This window comes from Podarcis pityusensis (assembly GCF_964106645.2).
Source record: "Podarcis pityusensis genome assembly, chromosome: 7".
In the NCBI taxonomy this organism is placed as follows: Eukaryota; Metazoa; Chordata; class Lepidosauria; order Squamata; family Lacertidae; genus Podarcis; species Podarcis pityusensis.
The window spans coordinates 69,318,899-69,341,013 of NC_138031.1; the positions used below are offsets into that span (position 1 = coordinate 69,318,899).

Genomic DNA, 22,115 nt, shown 5'->3' on the forward strand with positions numbered 1-22,115 from the left:
GCACCAGACTAGAAGTCTCATAAGACATCAGGTGAGTGGCAGGGGGCAGTGGTTTAGAGAAATTGCCTCATGGGGCAAATGGGGCGGCTGGGCAGGCACATTTGGCCCTCAGGCCTGAGGTTTCCAACCTCTGCTATAGCCCCTCAGCCAGCAGAAGTTGAGGACAGGATTGTACCCTTAGGTTGCAGCCTGACATTCCTGGGAGTGTGTCTCATTGTACACATGTTAAATGCAAACTGTTAATGGTTGTACTGTGGAAAATGGAAAGCATAAATAGCATTTTGAAGCACAATTTGAGGCAAAATAGAACCTGTAATTCTAGGTCTCAAGATCAATGGGTGTTGTTTTTTTAAGTGCCTTTCTTACCATGTTGGATTAAAAAGAAAGAAAGAAAGACAATTTATTCCTATAAACCTTTCTGAGCTGGTATTGACAGGGGCAGCATGAAAATTCTGTGAGAATGAAACAAATATTTGTCGGATGGCTTAGCATTGGATTTTCCCAACACTCTTAATCAGATGAATTGACTACATGTGGCTGAATACATTCAATACTGTAAATGCACCTGTGATCCAGAGACTCTTTTTCCATTATGTTGGGAACAAATTATGGTGTGAACTTTCAATCCTGGTTCATCCGTGGATGTGAAATCATTGAAGTAATGTAAGAAGAGCTTTATATTAAATCAGGCACTGGGGGATATAATAATCTCCCTCCAAAGGCTCAGATCGTTAACAGAGTTAGCAAATAATCTGTACTTCCCTTTGGCTGAGAAATATATCTGTAAGCCAGAGATAAGAAAACAGATGAAGAAAGGAGAGACAGAGAAAACCGCCCCATCAATTGATGGATATTGTTCATAAGCCACCATGACATGTGCCGGGCACATTTTATGGCACCCATAAACCCATAAACAAGAAGAGCCCCCAAATCAGTGAAAAATTGCCCAAACTTTATTGATTACAGTGCCTTGGGGTCTGGCGTGGCAGAAGGCAAGGATCTGCCCACCTGTGATGGCCTGGGACTCGGGCTTGGAACCAGAGGAGTCTCAGTCTGCACCGGATCCTTTGCCTCAGGCATCATCTGAACCAAGTCTGGGGCCTGATCCTGAAGAGTCCCAGTCTGCACAGGTGCCCCTGCAACGAACACCAGCTGGGCCGAGTCAGGGGCCTGAGCCTGCCCTGGCTCCAGATGCGGGGATTACCTCGTTGCCCTCTGCTGGGCAATCACGTGCAGCTGCTCCACTACCAGTTGGGTCAGGAGAGGCTGAGGTAGCCTCTGGGTCTAGTAACCCACCGACATCTCCCGAGCTGCAGAGACTAAGGTCTGAGAGAAGGAGACACCTGAGTACTCGCAGGAGGAGTGCTCGCCTTTGGGCAAAACAGGGAGGTGAGTCGCCGGGGGATCAGGACCGGCTATTACCCTGACAAAGATAAAAGGCTGTCGGACCCCACCCCAGGTTGCAGGAGCAACATTGCTATATGCCAGACCCTGCCTGAGATCCTGTACCTGTCCTTGCCTGGTTTCCTGCCTCGTGTCCTTCCTTGGCCCTGTCAGACTGACTCCTAGTGGAACCTTCAGATTCTGGACTGGACCTGGTCCACGTTGCTCGGGTTACCCCCAAGCCTAGCACACCACCCTACTACCCTGATGCTCTTCCCAGCCTTCTTCCTGGGTTACTGGTAAGAGTTACTTAGGAGAGATTCCCTGGGGAAAGGGATTGACCATTAAACCACTCTGAGAATTGTAGATCGGGGGGGGGGGGGAGAGAGACACACTGCTCAGCACCCTTAACAAACTACGCTTCCCAGAATTATTACGAGGAAGCCATGGCTGTTTAAAGTTGCATGATACTGCTTTAAATGGGTAATGCAGATAAGACCTTAGACATAAACTTTGGGGCATCCAAAAAGATTGTGAAGAAGCCAAATACTGAGTGCTGAAGAGAATGGTGCTGGCTGTCAATAAGGTGGCCAATGGAGATTGTTGCTTTTACCCTAAAAATGTTTGGCATAGAGATGGGGGGGACCCCTCTAGATAGCCTGACTTTTCACAGCTGAATAATTGGCAAACGGGGGGACCATTCAGATCCATAAATACAATTTTAAATTCATCATATTTTTAGGAGTTAATTTGACATATTCCATTTCCAACGAAAGCGTCAATGCTAGAAATGCCAAACCTGGGGTGTATAACCCAGTCTGAACTGCACCTACCTATGTGGCTTGGGGGAACGGGTGGCGCTGTGGTCTAAACCACTGAGTCTCTCGGGTTTGGTGATCAGAAGGTCGGTGGTTCGAATCCCCGCAACAGGATGAGCTCCCATTGCTCTGTCCCAGCTCTTGCCAGCCTAGCAGTTCGAAAGCACACCAGTGCAAGTAGATAAATAGGTACTGTTGTGGCAGGAAGGTAAACAGCATTTCCGTGTGCCCTGGTTTCTGTCACGGTGTCCCATTGCGCCAGAAGCGGTTTAGTCATGCTGGCCACATGACCTGGAAAGCTGTCTGTTGCCAAACGCTGGCTCCCTTGGCCTGAAGCGAAATAAGCGCTGAAACCCCATAGTCACCTTTGACTGGACTTAACTGTCCTGGGGTCCTTTACCTTTTTTTACCTTTACCTATGTGGCTAGCAGTGGGCTGTAGACATATCACATAGGAAGGGCATTGAAAATGAATGTCTTTTAAAGGTAAAGGGAACCCTGACCATTAGGTCTAGTCGCGACCGACTCTGGGGTTGTGGCGCTCATCTCGCTTTATTGGCCGAGGGAGCCGGCGTACAACTTCCGGGTCATGTGGCCAGCATGACTAAGCCGCTTCTGGCGAACCAGAGCAGCACACGGAAACGCCGTTTACCTTCCCACTGGAGCGGTACCTATTTATCTACTTGCATTTTGAGCTTTGTATCAAGTTTTTGGAAGGGGAGAATGAATGCTGTAAAGGAAAATTTAGTGTTCCATACTGCAGTCGATTGAATATTATTTTGAACAAAGCACTTCCTTCTGCTATATGCATATGTGAATCTGGGAGAGGGTTCATTTATATTTCTACATTCTGGATACAGTGGTGCCCCGCAAGACGAATGCCTCGCAAGACGGAAAACCCGCTAGACGAAAGGGTTTTCCGTTTTGGAGGTGTTTCGCAAAACAAATTTCCTATGTGCTTGCTTCGCAAGACGAAAATGTCTTGCGAGTTCCTGCGGGGTTTTTTTCCTCCCCCCCCCCTTTTCCCAAGCCGCTAAACCGCTTATCAGCTGATGGCTAAGCCGCTTATCAGCTGATCTTTAAGCCGCTTATCAGCTGATCTTTAAGCCGCTTAACAGCTGATACTAAGCCGCTTATCAGCTGATCGTTAAGCCGCTTATCAGCTGATCTTTAAGCTGGCTAAGCCGCTAATACTGTAGCGCTAAGCCGCTAAACCTCTAATGGGCTTGCTTCGCAAGACAAAAAAACCGCAAGACGAAGAGACTCGCGGAACGGATTCTTTTCGTCTTGCGAGGTACCACTGTATCAGTTTTGTACTACGGTTTGAAAGGGAAAGGGAAAAACGGAAGAAAATATAGCGTGAACGGCTGGACCAGTGGAGGGGAAGGAGGTGCTGGATGAAGCTGGTCTTTCCGCAGAGCTGATGCAGGGAGCCCTGCTGCCCACAGAGTCCATTGGAGGGGAGGGCTGCACCTTGGTGCAGGCAAGGGAGTGAGAGGAGGCCTGGCGGAGGTCTACACCTGGAGGAAGGAGGGATGAGAAACAGCGCCATCGGCTCTGCTTTAGACTGGCCAGCTCCCTCAAACCTCCTCTCCCTCAATTGTCATCTGGCAGCAGCCATTTCATTAGGCTGCCTCAGTGGGAGAATTTTCTTTTCCTCAGCCCTCCTTGCCTTCTTTCCTCGTGTGTTGTATTTCTGTTTGTTAGCTTTTTTTATTACAATATAAGCCTGCGAATAGGGAGTATCTTGCTTTTGATTTCATGTAAGCCTCTCTGGGCTTACATATCATATCCCAGTGTACACATCAGCATATCTAGAAATACATCAGAGAAATCTGCGTTCCAAATGTGACATCCCTGCCTGAGGGCCTGATCCATTCCCCAGTCTCTGAACTTCCTGTTCCTTTGCTCTGTTTTCTCATGAACAGGGTACTGACTTTGATGAAGATGAAATCTCTGAAATCTTCCTTTTGCTTTCAAAAGCCTGCTTATGGTGGTGAAGCTTGGGCTTTCTGAAGGAAAGGAGGCAAGAGAAGCTGCTGAGGACTTCCAGAGAATTGAGGGATCACAACTGTGGGTGTGAGAAGGCAGCCATTTCCCTTCTGACACAAGCAGCCCTGTTTCAGTTCTACTATTCAATGAGAAGTGGGCAATGAATACTGTAAACAAACAGAATGGTATAAAATCCTTAAAGTAATCAAAACAATTAGGCCACGTGACACGTCAAACTTTTCTTACAGAGAAGCTGTTGCTTATAACAAAACCATTTTTTTAAACAAAAGTGCCATTCCTCTCTCCCCTCAATGTCCCAACCACACACTTTACTGTGTCGGATGCGGCTGATGTTGCTCCCGAAGGCTTAAGCGAGGAGAAGCTGAGTGCTGAACTGACATCCGTCATTGTGACAATGACGAGTCAGAAGAAGCTGGTCTGAAGGAAAGCTCTGCAAGATCTTTCTGACCTCCTGCAGAAGATGCAGGAATGTGTGAGTTCTTGAAAGGAATCATTGCAACCATGCAGGTATGTCAAAGCCTTCAGGCTGCCCCTACCAGGCCCACCCTGCAAGGTGCCCAAGGGACAATCAGGTATCGAAGCACGTAAGTGATCTAGAGAACAGCGTTAGGTATAGTACAGTGTTTCCTTGCAGTTGGCCTGGATCCGCTGAGAGGTGCCAATGGCAAGCCTTGTTTTCGGCTGCACTCAAGAGTTCCCAGCTGGGAAGAAGGTTGTTGCACCTGGGTCCTGCTTGCAGGCTACTCCTAGGCATCTAGTCAGATCACGGTAAGAACAGAAGGGAGGACCAGCCTCTGGACTGAACCAACAGGGTGCTGTCTACACAGCTCAGGTGCAAGCTATCTGAAAGATTGTATTCCCCAATCTGCTCCAGAGGCATCAATGAAGCCTTGAAGCCGAATCGCTGCCTTGGGTCTTGCTGGAACCCACCTCTCTTCCCTCAGGGCTCAGGAGGGAGACCCTTTGTGAGGGCAATGGGCCCATTGAGGCAGGTTCAATAAACACACACACACCCAATCCTATAGTATAACGTGGTTGCAACTGAGCCCCTCAGGTGAGCCTGTGCTTTTGCCTGGCACTGCCTGCAGCCTGTGGGGCCCAGAGAAGCCCCCCAGGGGGATCTGAGAGGGGCTTGAGCCCCACAGCCCCCCCTGAAGTTGGGCACAAAGGGCTACAGGGTCAGTTGCTGCATCTCTGTCCAAGTACAGCTGTGGGTGGGGAAGGGCTGCTTGGCCCCAGAAGGACAGGACTTGCCTGTGGACATATCTCAGGCCTTTCCTTGGGCCTTGAGAAATGTGCCTTGTTCCTCCACATCCCTTGCATTGGGTGTCTTGCCTTTTTGAGATTCCATACCTGAGGACAGGACTTGTCTCACCTTTAAAAATAATAATCAGTCAGGTGCTTTAGGAAACAACATCTGTCTGGAAAGCAGAATAATAATAATAATAATAATAATAATAATAATAATAATAATAAATAAATAAATAAATGGTACATTTAAAAGAATATATATACCACCACCCTTGAATTGCATGGAATTAACATTGTTCTAACTACTAGGCCACACTGACTCTCCTAGAACCTTGGCATGATGGCCGTGTATTCCATGTTATTAACGGCTGTTGCCTAGCAACGGAGCTTGTGACCGTTTGAACTGAGGTCCCTGCATCCTCAGCATCTCGAGGTTGGCTCTAGTGACCTTCACTTGGCTCCAATGGTAACTTTACGGGAAATCTTCTGACAATAATCATTGCCCTAGGTTTGGTAGCTGTTGGACGGGGTGTTCCATTGTTTAGGATCCTCATTGAATTAAAAAGAAATAGCAGCAAAACAGTGTACTTCTGTAGTTAGATAAATTAATCACACCAATGCTCTTTGGAGATTAAAGATTGAGGAATTGATTTACCTGCAGAAAACGGTCCGATTCCAGTCTGTCCTTGGAATTTTCCGTGCAGAGTTGTTCATTAAATCACATCTTAATATTTGCAACCTGCTGTATGTCTAAGGGGATAGTTTTCCATTCAAAAGCTGCTTACCTTCAGAAACAGGGCATCAACCTCCAACAGAAAGGTTCATTGTACAGGCAGCTTCCATGTAGAATTGTCCATTGAATCTATCATATTTTTAATCTGTTATAAATGTTAAATGAAATTATACTGGTAGCCAGAAACATCCATGGTTTTCCAGTTCTGGAGCAAATATATATATATATATCCCTGCTGTCGAAAATAAATGTTGATAATATTAATCTGAATTTTAAATAGATTATTGGATCCATGAGGCAGAGGTGGGGCAAAAAAGGGAAGGCTTAACTTTGAAACCTAAAGAACAATTAATCCAATTTGTTTGTTTGCAAAAATGTCTAAATATCACCATGTCATGGTGGTGAACTGCATAGAATCAACAGCAAAATTACTTGCCATAAATAGAGGACAGAATGTAAAGCAATGGATCAGGTTAACTTAGCTGAATCTGGAACTCTTCAAAACAAAAGGGGAAGGGGATATTTCATCCAGAAGGGTGTTAATTTAATTACAGTGGATTCTGTCCACAGAGGATTTAGCTTATTCAAGCCCTTAGACTAGGGAGAGTGAGAAAAATTGCAGGGAGAAAATACAAATAACCAGACTATGGAATTTCTCCAACTTTATCTCAGAGGACTCTGGCAACTAAGCTGGAAGCCAGATAAGATGAACCACAAAAGTCATTATATTAACAAAGCTGGAGATTAAAATTGACATAAACAATCAGAATCGTTTTCAGAAAATAATATATTGTTTACATTTTCTCTTTCCTCCCCGCTTCTTGGGGGGAAATGGAGTCATCCCATTAAGTATTTGACAACTCTGCAGTGTTTGTTATGCTACTCCTTTCATCGTTTTTTATCTAAGAGGAGATGAGGAAACAATCCCTTTGGATGTGGAATAACCTTGTGTAATGTGACAATTGTTTCTTCCAAGCGTATTTTAATTAGAAATATAATCCAAACTAAACACAGATTAAAAACCATGCTCCACATCTATCAGGATTCATATACTCTCATTTTACCCTATCCTTGATAATATGTTTTCTGTACATCATGGGGGTAGGGGGCACATTTTAAAAAGCTCTAATCTGTATGGAAGGACAATTCTTTCTTAGCTCATTTATGCAACTGTGACTGGTCTGCTGCCCCTGTCCAATGTGCTGACCCTGTGGTTGGCTTGCTCAATAATGTAATTAAAATGGTTTCTGCTCTACTAGCTTCCAGAAGAGGTGCTGGGACACACCATAGCATCAAAGACAAACATTTAAAGCCTGTAGTCAACTTTGTTTGCCCAAGGGATTGTGTGCATGCTGTAAGTGTCTTATTTGTTTTTTTCCGAGCAAGAGATCTCCAGCACTGTTCAGTTTCTAAGGGCAGAGCAAGATGTGATGCGGATAACAAGTCAACACTGAGAATAGCAAACCCACGTCCAGTTCCACTTTCTCTCCCTCTAATGTTTAGTAAGAGTAATGAGTGCGTGTAGCAATGGAGGAGACAATCAGTTCAGTACACAGTAAAAGCTAAATCTATCAAATTTGCTCTTTCCAAAACGATACGTGAACAGGAACAAAGCTATCCTTTGATGCTTGCATTTATTCTACTTTTGAAAATTGCGCATAAAAATGAAGCTATTGGTGAATATCACATTTTAAAAGACACTGCCTTTCAAATGAAAAATGTGCATTAGTCACAACTGCATATAAAAATGTGTTTATCGGGAGAAATTCACACTGAAATGACGATTAGCATACGAGGATTTTTTAAAAAATGCAAATGGCTGCAAAATGTGGAGAACTGAATGGATGATTGGAAAAATGAGAAATGGAGAGGACCAAAATGGACAGATCCAGATCTATGGCGCCATGATATTGCAGCTTTTGGGAGTTTGTGACCAAGAGCTCGCGAGCAGGCCTCACAAACAGGGGCATTTGCAAGGATTGCTGGATGGGGCTTGTTTTGCTATGCTGCCTAGGAGTTAGAGCAAGCAAGGAGTTCTTTTGGATCTCAGCAGATGGAGGATTGGCAGACGGTTAGATGAAGAAGAAAATGGTTTATTGACTGACAATAACAACAACAACAACAACAACAACAACAATATATTATTTATACCCCGCCCATCTGGCTGGGTTTCCCCAGCCACTCTGGGTGGCTCCCAACAGATTAAAAACAGAATCAAACAATAAAAACTTCCCTAACCAGGGCTGCCTTCAGATGTCTTCTAAAAGTCAGATAGTTGTTTATTTCCTTGACATCTGATGGGAGGGCGTTCCACAGGGCAGGCGCCACTACTGAGAAGGCCTCTGCTTGGTTCCCTGTAACTTGGCTTCTCGCAGTGAGGGAACTGCCAGAAGGCCCTCGGAGCTGGACCTCAGTGTCCGGGCTGAACGATGGAGGTGGAGACGCTCCTTCAGGTATACGTAGACAATAAGACAGAAGAAGCAGTCTAGAAGTTATATCTCGTACTCACTAACAAGTGGCACTTAAGATACAAGCTCAAAGGGGTATTAGGGAGATAATTGCAAAGGCGAAATTCATGGTTTCCACTGCTGCGGAGTCCCCAGGAGCAGCAGAGCCTTCACTCAGTTGATGGGACCAACGTCCAATGTTTACTGGTAGAACTCAAACATGAAGACTCGACTCAGCTTCTGACGTTAGAAGCTTGTATAGCCCTTGCAAGGGCGTGATACCAGGCTATGCAGGTGTTCTACATTATGTGAACCTTCCTCTCTACTTGGGAGTGAACGCACGTGCCGACCTTATCTCTGATCAATTAGGGTTCATGACATCAGCTGTCCCTCGGGTTGAGCCAAGTACAGTTCACGCAGGGCTGGATTTAGGTTTGACAAGGCCCTAAGCTACGGAAGGTAATGGGGCCCTTTATATAGCAGGCGGGGCCCATTACTTACATCATAGGAGCCTACACATCACAAAACACTGTTGCTGTATGTAGGTTTTATTTTATTTGTTTTTTATCTTATTTTTGGAAATGTACATCTGGGGTGTTTTTTCCCTTTGAATTTTTTGGGGGCCCCCAAGAGAGTGGGGCCCTAAGCTATAGCTTGTTTAGCTTATACGTAAATCCGGCACTGAGTTCACATCTCGGGCATGTTAACTTGTCAAACTAGACAGGCCAAATTCTCATTAAGTAACAAAGTGATCGCCAAGCCCTTATCATACATAGTTCTAATTATATTGACAGATATATAGCAGCATCTAGCACCAGTTCCTCATTGTAAGTTGGCTATATGACAAGGCCCTCATTATTTGGATAAATATATAAAGATTTAAAGCTATATTAAACGTTGAAACCAGGAAGCATCCCCTACTGCCCATATCTGGTCTGGCAATACAAGGGTGTCTGTTGGCTCCTAACCTGCTCCAACAGCCCAGATCTGAGGTTAGAATTGCAGCCTTGATTTCTCCCTCTCATTTCCTGAAACCTCCAGATGAGATAATGCTCAAACACTTTCTGAGCAGCAGTTGCACTTGCTTCAAAATAAGGCTCTTTTGTATCAATGTCTGTGCCACGTCACAGAGAGCACTTGGTTGCTGAGTGAATTGTCATATTTGAACAAAGCATAAATCAAAGGAGGGGAGGGAATGACGAAAACCTCAAATCTTGCTTTTCATTCTTTGTGTGAGTTCAGAAAATATGTGTCTGTCACCTTGTCGCAGCTGAAACTATCTCAGATATCCTGTAATTAAAGGCATCGTATCATGGTGACCCAGCTTAGCTGAGTCATAGTTTGGGGGATCCAAAATGTTCTTTTATAGATTTAATAGGAACACTCCTTGTACTTTTCCAGGGCTAGACGCTTGCTTTGAAAATAACTGTGGTGCTCATTACAGTGCATGTTCCTTCAACCACTTACAGGCCTGTTAATTCCAGCTTTAATTGGTCATAAAGCATTTTATTTTATAGGCGTCAAAATTTGTGAGAGGCAGAAAAAGAACACCGTTGCAGAAATTATTGTGATGGGGGAATAAAGGGCTCAGGATTAGTGACGTAGAAAAGCTGAAAAATAGCCAATATATTTCACATCTGGCAACACATGCACCCCTTTGGTTTCAGACAGTACATGGGTAGACGATTCTAAAAAGCCTGGGACACAAGTTTTCATGGCCCTCTTGTGGCTATGGTGGCTCATTTACTAGAAGTAATGTATTTAGCATTAGCTCTACAAGTGTAGACAGTGGTACCTCGGGTTAAGAACTTAATTCATTCTGGAGGTCCATTCTTAACCTTAAACTGTTCTTAACCTGAGTTACCACTTTAGCTAATGGGGCCTCCTGCTGCCGCCGTGCGATTTCTGTTCTCATCCTGAAGCAAACTTCTTAACCCGAGGTACTATTTCTGGGTTAGCGGAGTCTGTAACCTGAAGCGTCTGTAACCCGAGGTACTACTGTACTCGATTTTGGCTAAACCAAGTCTCGTAGAGCAAAATGTACCTCAGGAGGCTTAGTTTGGTCAGAATCGAGTACAGTGGTACCTCGGAAGTCGAACGGAATCCGTTCCAGTTGTCCGTTCGACTTCTTAAATGTTCGGAAACCAAGCCATGAAAGTCCCGTCAGACGTTCAGGTTCCAAAAAAACGTTCACATACCAGAACACTCACTTCCGGGTTTGTGGAGTTCAGGGGCCAGAACGTTCGACTCGCAAGGCATCTGGGATCCAAGGTACGACTGTATACACTTTCAGAGTTGTTTTTACATTGGATCTGCCCAGTTTTGTAGACGCTACATTTCCCTTGCTCCCCTTGGCAGCATAGTGACAAGGAAAGGGTGCTAAACGCTCAGGCCTCTTGGAGTACTAAAAAGGACCTAGGACTTTTAAGCCTTGACCAGGAATGCTACAAGCCCCCCTCCCCACTTATGTCCTTTGCAGGGCCACGCCGGGAGGTTTTGGGACCTGACACATAGAGTAACATGCCATCTCTCAGAGCTGTGTGTCTGCCTGTCCCCTTCAGTCATCACATGCAGGTGTACCAGCACCACGGGGGCTAGCCTGGAGCATCGCCAGTGTCAGGATGTTTGTGCCGTGACAAAGTGGGTTCTGGGGAGAGGTTACAGGACGGGTGCTCTCCACAATGTCTCTAGGCTGCTGCACAGTTGCAAAGGGCAAAGTCCCTTCCTTCCTCTTGGTCTTTTCACTCAAAGTCTTTGCTCGCTTTTCCTTCAGCACCCTTCCAACAATGTGGCAGCTGCAGTGAGCAATGTTTTCCTCGGAGGCCAGATCTGACCCCTTAGGACTGCTGCTAAACATCTAGTTTGGAGCTAACCTGATCCAACATTTAATGCAGAGTGCTGTTATCCCTTCCTTTATGTGATTTTAAACATGCTTTTAAATGATTTGTTTGTTTGTTAAATTTATATACCACCCTTCATTCAACAATCACAGCGCGTCTAACATACATTTTAAGCTGTGTGACTTTAATTGCTCGATTCTGTGTTTAAGGTGTGCTTTAATTCTGTATTTCACCTTGAGCAAACATGTCTAAGTAAATCAAGCAAGTAAATAAATACAAATGACATTTCTTATTATCACAATCCAATATGAACACTTTCAGGGAAACAAAACATTGTTCATAACACCATTTACAGCATAATTTACAGTCCCCTCCCAAAAATCCAATTTCAGTGACCCCAATGGTTGCTAGTTCTATCTAACTTTAGCTAGATTGATGCCATTAAACAATGCCTCTTTAATATACATTTGAGCTCAGTGTGGAATAAAAACAGAGCCCTGTAATAACGCCCACTAGTATTTAATTAAAATTAGCAACATGTGTGTCAGGCATAAACCGGCTCCAGCTCTTGAACAAATGCAGTGTAATGGAGCAAGTCTAAGAACACGACTGTGTGCATTTTATATCTGCACAGTTACGTGCATTTATAAGGCAACTGTTTCTTTGCAATCCTCAGCATCCATTTATTGGTGTCTGGCAGTTTCAAAAATAAGTTGACATTGTTCCTTTAATTGCAGTCTGTCGGAACATTTCCAATCACCACCACTGCTTTGACATTGAAATAATTGCACTTGAAGCATGACAAGCGAGAAGGAGGAAAGATGCAACTAATAACTATAGTTGGAAGAGGTTCGTTGTTATGGATGTAGCCAAGACAGCCTTAAAAGTGGCAAGTGTGTGTCTGTGTGGTAGCTGAGCCACATCCACTCAGTATTTGCCAGAGAAATCGCAGAGCTCTCGCAAGCTGCAGCAGCACATGATCTCCTTGAAGGTTTTCCTCAGCTCTTGACTCCGGAATGCGTAGATAAGAGGGTCGATAATGGAGTTGCACATGATAAGGATGAGGTACAGGTTAAAGTGGGACATGAAACAGATGCAGTAAGGGTTGTGAGGGCAGGAGATGTAGAAGAGCAAGTGAAGGAAGAGCGGAGCCCAGCACACAACAAACACGCCAATCAAGATGGTCAGGGTGATGGCCCCCTTCATATTGGCGCCCTGGCGTATCGGGCCACTGCCGGGGAGAATGGCAATCTTCTTAATGTGCAGCCGGGCCAGCAGGAACATGTGGACGTAGAGAGAAGCCATGAGGACCAGCATGGTGAAGAACATGGTGATGAGGCAAATGATGACGGCGCTGCTGTCGGAGTAAATGATGAACAGAATGCCCGAGATGGTGCAAGCAGCCCAGATGCAGGTGATGATGATGAACACACGCTTCACAGTCATGATGTTGTGATACTGGAGAGCGTAGAAGATGGTGAAATACCTGTCCACAGCAATGGAGAGCAGGCTGCAGATGGAGGCCAGCAAAGAGCTGCAGATGACCGAGTCAATGATGTTGTCGATGCTGACGGTGAAGCCTTGCGCGTCCGCGTCGGTGTTGTTCAGCAGGGTGATGACGATGGTCTCCGACCCGTTGGAGACGCTCACCAGCATGTCGGCCACCGCCAAGCTGCAGATGAAGAAATACATTGGCGAATGCAAGTTCTTGTTCTTGGCGATGGCCACAATCACCAGCACGTTCTCCAGCAAGCTGACAAAGCCAAGCATGACGAACACTTCGGGCGAGACGAAAAGTTGCTCGTAGCAGCCTTCCGAAGAGTAAGCCTTCCCCAGGGATCGATTCGTGCCTCCTCCGCCACGTAGTCCGTAACTGCGATTCCACAAGCCGAGAGGTTCGTGAACTCCATAGTGCTGTGTGAAGTTCATCTCACAAAGCGCTGGTCCCAAATCAGGTGGTGGCTTGCCAGTTTGCTGCTTGAAAATGAAATTCACCTGTCAGTGGTTTCTCCTCTTTGAATAGTTCTTTGGGGTTTTTCACTGGCTGGGGAGCTGCAGAACTGGTCGAATGCCGTTTCCAAAGAGTGGGATGGTGTACAGCAGCAGGAAAGCAGACTCTGATAGACAAGGTAAAGCTGCAGTGTTTTGCAATTATTGCTGGCTTATCCAACTCTGCAATCGCCTGTTGTACCCGCTGGGAACGATGTAGCTGAATGCTGCCTCCCTCTCAAGGAAGCTGGGAGCGTCAAGAATTACTTTTCTGTTGTTCTCTATAAAAGCACAAGGCTAGAGTGCGCTAGTCCCTGCTACTGAGAGAGAGAGATACATCATTGAAAACCATAACTACTACTCAGCCTTCTGTGCAATGCCTGCCTGCCGGCTGCTACTGCTTCTTATACTGTATTGGGGGGGAAAGGTAGTAAGAGACATGCCCCTCCTCTGATTTACTGATCAGCCAATAGAGAGAAAGGGATGTGTGAAGGCTGGACATGCTGAATACATTTCAGGATTTTACACAGCTCGGCAAAACAGCTTCTGATGTTGCGCTGCTCCCCAAAGCTACGGGAGACGCCAGAAAAGCACAGCAAATTTCATTTGCTGCCATAGATTTTTGTTGAGATTTTATAACAGTATCAGCATCATTCTCCATGGGATGTGGAAATTAAATTCTAAGAATATACATGATGTTACAAGTTAGGGCTTTGTATTATGATCATTCAATGATGCTGCTGTTCTGTTTGAATTTACTTTGTTTTGATTGAGAATGCCAGGATCAGACAAAGCTTTTAGTGCAAGAAGTAATGACTCCGGAATACATCAGCCTTTGATTCCCCCCCCCCCCAATGTTCCCAGAGTTAGTTCAGTTGTGCTGCGTTCAAGTACCTGTATTCAGAATTCTCTTTTCAAATATGCTATATAGCTCTGTTCACTCGCTGACAGTCCGCCATGGTACTCTGAAGAGTGGGAATGACAAACCGTTTAAGTAGGAGCTGTAGAGATGCCCTTAATGCTTTTCTTCTTCTTCTTCTTTTGCCTTGAGACATAATACCATCTTGGGGGGGCGGGGGGAGGAACTGGAATCATGATATTTGAAATAAGTGATCTTCATTATGGTCAAGTGAAATGTAGAACATAGTTGTATTCTGTATCGCAGAGGTTGGGAAGCTTTGTGGTTCTCCCAGTTGTTATGGAACTCCCATCAGCCCGAGCCAGCATGGACAATGGTTAAGGATGATGGGAAATGTTTCAACAGGAAGTGATCTGACCATGACAAGGGCCTGATGTCAGTATCCCCCACGTTGAAATCACCTTCTTCCTGCCCAGTTGAGAAAACAAGGTCCAGAGTGTGGCCTGCCACATGCGTTAGGCCAATGACATATTGGGACAGCCCCATGGTTGTCATGGCAGCCCTAAAGTCCTGAGCCACCCCAGAGCCAGTCGCCTTGACATGGATGTTGAAGTCACCCAGAACCAGCAGTCTGGGAGTCCTCAACACCGCCGCTGAGACCAGCTCTGTCAGCTCAGGCAGGGAGACCGCTGGGCAGCGAGGCAGGATGTAAACCAGCAGAATCTCCCATTTGTCCAATGCTAGGAACAGACGCTGTGGATTCCTGTCGCACACACCTGGACAGAGAGCCTGAGGAGAGAAGAGAGGGGAATCTCTTTAGACCACAGCAACACCCCCTCCCTGACCTCCAAGTCTGGCCTGATGCTGCACCGAGTACCCAAGTGGGCACAACTGGGTCAGACCAACTCCACCCTGCTCACCCACTCAGTGATACAGACCAGATTGACCTCCTCATCCACAGTCAGATCATGGATGATGGAGGTCTTACTCAGTCGACCTAGCATTCAGCAACAGCAGCCACAGACCCGAGGGCTGGCTGATAGGGCTGTGGGAAATTTTAGGGATGCGGGGGAGGATATATTGTCTAAGATATCCTATCCCAACTTGTCTTTACAAGTTCAACAAAATCAGCAGAGTTAACATTCCCCTTTTTTAAAAACACACACACACACACACACACACACACACAGCAGATAGCTTGCTCAGACTCATTAGAGTCTTTGTAAATATTTCCTGGTATTTTCCCCGTTTAATCCCTCCTAAAATAAGACACTACACAGTCTTCCGTAAAGTATAAAACATTTAGTCACAAGTAATCATCTGTTCTCACAAAGGTTCCCAGAAGGCAGACTTAAAAGGTTAGAACATAGTTTAAATGTGGTGACTATTGACTATCTCCTTATGGGACGCGGGTGGCGCTGTGGGTTAAACCACAGAGCCTAGGACTTGCCAATCAGAAGGCTGGCGGTTCGAATCCCCGCGATGGGGTGAGCTCCCGTTGTTCGGTCCCTGCTCCTGCCAACCTAGCAGTTCAAAAGCATGTCAAAGTGCAAGTAGATAAATAGGTACCACTCTGGTGGGAAGGCAAACGGTGTTTCCATGTGCTGCTCTGGTTCACCAGAAGCAGCTTAGTCATGCTGCCCACATGACCCGGAAGCTGTACGCCGGCTCCCTCGACCAATAAACTGAGATGAGTGCCGCAACCCCAGAGTCGGTCACGACTGGACCTAATGGTCAGGGGTCCCCTTACCTTCATCTCCTTATGGGAGAAAGCCCCCCTTTTCTTCTCTTGGCCTGGAGCCAAGGGTGCATCTTAGTAGTGCTGTTGTTAAGATGGCATCAATAGAGACAAGAGAGACAAGATGGTTGCCAGCCTGTGGTTCTGGATCATTACTTCAGGAGAGGCAACGCCCATCTCAAGTTACACATAGGAAGTTTCGGCTGGAGGACTGAGACAACCTTCATGTCTACTCTAGCAATGTTGTGTTTGACTGCACCTGATTCTTACATCCCACAAGGGCAACCTCAATTCCCCAGGTAGGAGGAGGGGCTGGCCCACGAGACAGTCACTAATGGCCTTTACCCAGCCTGTCTCACTTCCCCATACCTCCTCCGACCCTGAACCACTGTGATTGGCCCCTCCTGCTCTCCCCAGTGCCTCTGCTCCCAGACACATCTCCCCTCCCTCAATAAAAAACAACAGCAAAACAAAAAAACAACAAACCTCACGTCTTAAAAACAGTTAACCCCCTAAACAATACCCCAACTCCAGAATCTGTTCTGCTAAGGTTGCTGTATTTCAAAAAGTAAAAACCAGGAAACCATTAAAATTGTTGAGCTTTTTGCCCAAGAACCAAGACAAGGTACCAGCTTTCGGAATTGCTCTCTGGACGTCAATTCTGCCTTTGAAATCCCGGACATATGGCGGCCCTATTTTAGCAGCCTCAGCTTTTACTTTGTGTTTTTCCAATTATTTTTATTAATTTTCCAAATTAGTACAAATCCAACCAAATTGCTTTAATTGAATACAATTTCCTAAAAATCAGGTTCCCTGCTCCTGTTGCAAACATATGCCGATTGTTTCCTCCCATAGCTGCATCATTTCTTATTTAGTGTTCAGTTGTCATCCGTCAATCTTCATTACATTATTCTTGCAGCTGACCGCATTTTCCTCCTTACAAACAGCACCTCTGTTACATCTTATAAGTATAAAATCCATTACATGTGTGTAGTCCTTCATATACATTTGTTGTTTCAGACCTGGTGTGCTGGGAGAATTAAGTACTATCTTCCATTGTTCAGTTCTTTGCAGTGTTTATCTGGATGGTACAAGGTCACATTCCATGCCTTCCGCTGTTCACCAACTAGCATACGGGCTGCGACCATAAATAACCCACAGAGTATATGTCCAGTCTTCGCCATTAAAATTCCACTCTGGAGCTCTTCCTCAGCACAGAGCTGAAAACAAGATCTTTTCTCAAGTTTGTCCTCTTGCTAGATCTATTCGGCAACCGTTCATTTTTCTTGCTTATGAATGGTGGAGTCATACAATTTCCAGAGGGCTACAGATTTCCCATCCCTGCTCTAGACCTCAAGGAGCAGCTTTGGGCAGAATTGGGATTTTGTTTTTAGCATAGAACATGGGTATGCAAACTAAGGCTGGGGGGCCGGATCCAGCCCAATCGCCTTCTAAATGTGGCCCGCAGACGGTCCGGGAATCAGAGTGTTTTTACATGAGTAGAATGTGTCCTTTTATTTAAAATGCATCTCTGGGTTATCTGTGGGGCATAGGAATTCGTTCATTCCCCCCCAAAAAATATAGTCCGGCCCCCCACAAGGTCTGAGGGACAGTGGACTGGCCCCCTGCTGAAAAAGTTTGCTCACCCCTGGCATAGAATATACAAACCTTTCTCATTCACCTTTGCCTGATAATAGAGCTTAAAACCCTTTGCAACGTACGCAAGCATGCCTTTATTTATTGCCTTATGGCCAAGGCACCTGCTTCTTGCAGACATACATTATTAAAACTGGTAAATAGCTGCACGTAGAAAAAAGAGAGGGACAAGTGTAAAATCATATGTTCACATTTGGAGAGAATATTCGTAAAGATGTACCATTCCTGCTTGATTTACTTTTGTGGAAGGCATGTTTTTGTTCCCTGGAATCCAGTTTTTTAGTTGTTTTTTTAATTCATCTGTGTTCAAAGCTGTTTTATTTTTCACCTTGACTGTTAATTTCAGCCTGCCTATCACCTAACAAATGAAGCAGATGTGAAAGAGGAAAAAAAAAGGATACACCGCATCAAATGTATGCAATTATTTCAGCCGCTCTTCACAAGAATGAGCAAAATAAACTGAATGTGTGGCCTTTTTTCTATTTTGTTCTCTTGCATTACATAACTTTCTACAATCTATGCTTATAAGGAACGAGAGAATGGCAGTAAAATGTCAAGGTCACCAAATGTCACCTCTTCGTCCTGTCAAATCTGCTCACAGAATCAACAAATTGTACAATAGATTGTTGTCTGTATATAATAGCTGGTATTCCATAGAATCACAAAGTTGGAAGGGACCCAGAGGGTCATCAAGGCCAACCCCCTGCAATTCAGGAATCCTGCCCATAGTCATCTCTGGGTGGGCTCAAACTATCAATCTTCTGGTTAACTGCCGGCAGCACTGGTCCATTGCACCACAGAGGCCCAAGCTGTTTCAACCTTTTTTCTCGGCCTAAAAGGGCTTGTCCACAGCAGACAGCCAGTGTGGTGTAGTGGTTAAGAGTGGTAGACTTGTAATCTGGTGAACCGGGTTTGCTTCCCTGCTCCTCCACATGCAGCTGCTGGGTGACCTTGGGCTAGTCACACTTCTTTGAAGTCTCTCAGCCCCACTCACCTCACAGAGTGCTTGTTGTGGAGGAGGAAGGGAAAGGAGAATGTTAGCCACTTTGAGACTCCTTTGGGTAGTGATAAAGCGGGATATCAAATCCAAACTCTTCTTCAGAGCAAAATATGGATCTGGACTGGTCTGTCTCCCCAGCCCAGTGTTGTCCCAGACCTTTTCCCTTTCAACTGCAGACTTTTTCAATCCTTGTAAAGTCTGAAATGGCCAGGATAAAAAAGAAACACTCACAGATCTGCACTTAAAGGTCCAAAATAAGACCGGGATGGGGTCCATATTTTGCTTGAGTGTTACAAACAGGGTAGGAAAGTCTTTAGAAGCTCATAGGCAAGCAGCAACTTCTCAGCCTCAGTTCTGCATTTGCAGAAGTTGCAATCTCGTTCACACTCTGAAGTGGAACTTGGGGTAGCCACTAGGCCTCCTTTGTAGGGGTGGACATCTCAGCTTAATGAACTACCCCAAAATCTGGGATCTCCTCCAAACTGGTGCCATAGTTTTGCATTCATTTTGCAGAGAAAACCCCGTGTTTGCAGCACTCCACAGAGGAATTGATATATCCAAACTGGGTTCGTAGTTAAAGTCCCCAAACTCAACAATGTCCGATTTGCTCCAAACTGGTGCCAAACTTTGGCAAACGTTTTGCAGCAAAAACCCTGCATTTTGCCCTGCCCCACAAATGGAGCAATCACCCCCAAAACCCAACACCATCTGATTCACTTCAAAAATCACCAAGGATTTTAATAATAATAATAATAATAATAATAATAATAATAATAAATTTTATTTATATCCCGCCCTCCCCAGCCGAAGGCGGGCTCAGGGCTGCTAACAACAACAGGACCTGAATGAATTAGAGAAGTTTGCCAACCCATCCAAAAAGACTCAAGACAAGAATGATGGGTAACAGGTTATATTTATATAAACATCTATAAAACCTGCAAACAAAATAATTAAAGCACATTACAGGGGGCCTTTTGTCAGAGTTTCACTTCCTCCATATGTTGAAGCAGGGGTTTTTTAGCTAAAACAGAGGACACTGCAATTATCTCCATATGGAATAGATCCACATGTATAAACTTTGTAACTAAGTCTGCCTTCACGGATCCAACTGTGAACTGTTGATGTGAGTAAACTTCTTTTTACAGTGGTAACTTGGGTTAAGAACTTAATTTGTTCTGGAGGTCCATTCTTAACCTGAAACTGTTCTTAACCTGAAGCACCACTTTAGCTAATGGGGCCTCCCGCTGCCGCCGGAGCACGATTTCTGTTCTCATCCTGAAGCAAAGTTCTTAACCCGAGGTACTATTTCTGGATTAGCGGAGTCTGGAACCTGAAGCCTTTGTAACCCGAGGTACCACTGTATTGACTTTAAATAAGATTGTTGTGTGTTTACTCTTTTAAGAGGGATATAAGGGAACTTACCAGGAATCTAATAGTGAGAGGCTTACACAAGCCTGCAACCAGCTATCCGCTGTGCATTTAAAAGGGGAATGTAAACTCTGCTAAGTAAAGGAGCTTGCAGACTCAAATTAGGAAGGATATTAACAAACAATATATCCTCTCCTGCCTCCCTGAACATTCCCACAGCCTTGAGGATGGGGGGGGGGAGTTAGTTGCCTCAGATTCCACAGCAACTGGTTTTCTCTGAATTGGAGTTGTGAGGTTACTTAGTTTACAAGACTGGTGTGATCTTTTTGCAAAGGATCGTTAAAATCCCAATGAAAACAGGAAACAACTGTAGAGTACAGAGGGACCCATCTGGTCCAAATACATGCACATTTCCAGATTGCAACCTTCTGACTCTTAAACCTAAAATATGAACTGGAATTTTATATTTATAAGACGTAACAGAGGTGCTGTCTCTAAGGAGGAACACTAAATCAGAAACGAAGCAGCGCACACGGGGTGTGTGTGTATCTTGGACATATGTTTCAACAGGACCTGATTTTAAATTAATTTATTTTGATGTGCAATAATTTGGAAAAATAATGAAAATGATTTGAAAAAAGAGAATATTGTATGGAGGTCTAATTTAAGTTTGAAATGTAACAATCCAATGTTTCATTGAGAGAAGCAAAGGACCTTTCTATTCACAGAAGGCAGAACTGGGGACGCAGACAGATTATATACGTATGATTGACAACTGGTTTGCAGAATGGGGGCCCTTATTTGCAATGTTTTTCAATTAGAAGCTTTGCAATGATTATAATATACATTCTTCTCTGTGATCGGAAATAAGTATCTCTTAAAAGGGGCAGTGAGGACATCTTATATTCTGAACACACTTGGTTGCTTTCTAAAACAATCCCAGAGCAAGATTTGTGTGTACACCCCTTAGGTGTCACAAATTATTTGGAGCTTTCGCCTGCCAGAAACGGTTCTTTTTATCCTTATCCACTTATTTATTTCCCCTTTAAAATATTAATCTCTACTTGACACTCAGAGAGCTATCTTCGTGTTGGCAATAGCCGGCTTTTAAAATTAATCATCCTCTTAAAGTCGGCAGATGTTTACAGGAGATTGGTAAAGGTTAAATTGCTCTGTGGAGTTCGGGTTGGGAAACCGGTGATTGTAGCATATTCATCTTGATTTCGTAGCTTGGATAAGATCCGGGGGAAAGAGGACATGTGGTAAAGCAATTTAAAGCAATTCAGCTTTCAAGAGAGGGTTTTCGTAGCTTGCTTTTCATTAGATTCGTAATTGGGCTTTCTCTGGCTAACTTGCTATATTGCTTCCCCTTTGTTGTGGATGTTAAATTCCATCTACACAACTAGAATAAATAAATGATACGCTCTTTCTTGGGATTCTTTTTCTTCGCCTTGAAGCCATACGCTCTGCTGTTTTTCTCCTCCATCTCTCCCCAGCCCACTTCAGGCGGTGAGCTGTGTGTAACGATTTGAGAGGCTGCTATTATCCCAAGGAGAGCAACTCAAGTGCAAAAGCAAACAGTTCAGAACCTCAGGGTTCTTTACCCTTTTGAAACACCCCCCCCTTTTCTTTTCTCCCCTATTTCAAAAAATGTATGTTTCCAGCCCTGTTGGGAGACCAATGTTATTGGAACACAGCAGAGTCTTTCAAGACTTTTTTTAAAAAATGTTTTCAGGTGTTGTTTTTTATTAACATTATTTCCATACACTCCAAACATTTTTCATATATACAGTACTGGGATTATACAAACCCCTCGGACTTCCCCCATCCCCCCCCCGGGTTTCCATATTTTACCCTCTTTTCTTGCATAAAAGGTACCCCTGACAGTTAAGTCCAGCTGCGGACGACTCTGGGGTTGCGGCACTCATCTCACTTTCCAGGCCAAGGGAGCCAGCGTTTGTCTGCGGACAGTGTTTTCAGGTCATGTGGCCAGCATGACTAAGCCGCTTCTGGCGAAACCA

At 44.8% G+C, this 22,115-nt stretch overlaps 1 protein-coding gene and 1 long non-coding RNA gene across 3 annotated transcripts in view; both read right to left on the bottom strand.

The window, feature by feature from the left end:
- Positions 1 to 2,918: 2,918 nt before the first annotated feature.
- LOC308482166 lies at positions 2,919 to 5,780 on the bottom strand. 2 transcript variants are annotated; one of them, XR_013989107.1, is made up of 4 exons: positions 5,729 to 5,780; positions 5,468 to 5,588; positions 3,499 to 4,664; positions 2,919 to 3,050 (listed from the first exon to the last, which is right to left on the bottom strand). It is a non-coding gene; the product is annotated as an uncharacterized lncRNA (long non-coding RNA). The 2 variants fall into 2 exon arrangements; XR_013989108.1 differs by lacking the exon at positions 5,729 to 5,780 and having other exon boundaries at positions 5,468 to 5,682.
- A 5,900-nt stretch (positions 5,781 to 11,680) lies between these two features.
- MC4R (melanocortin 4 receptor) overlaps positions 11,681 to 22,115 on the bottom strand; it is a 29,783-nt gene continuing 19,348 nt past the window's right edge. Inside the window, exons 8-9 of the mRNA XM_081014996.1 lie at positions 14,368 to 14,536; positions 11,681 to 13,793 (exon numbers count right to left, since the gene is read on the bottom strand). Coding sequence (XP_080871122.1) covers positions 12,412 to 13,413 — 1,002 coding nt within the window. The 5' untranslated portion in view covers positions 13,414 to 13,793; positions 14,368 to 14,536 and the 3' untranslated portion in view covers positions 11,681 to 12,411. The remainder of the gene's footprint in view (positions 13,794 to 14,367; positions 14,537 to 22,115) is intronic.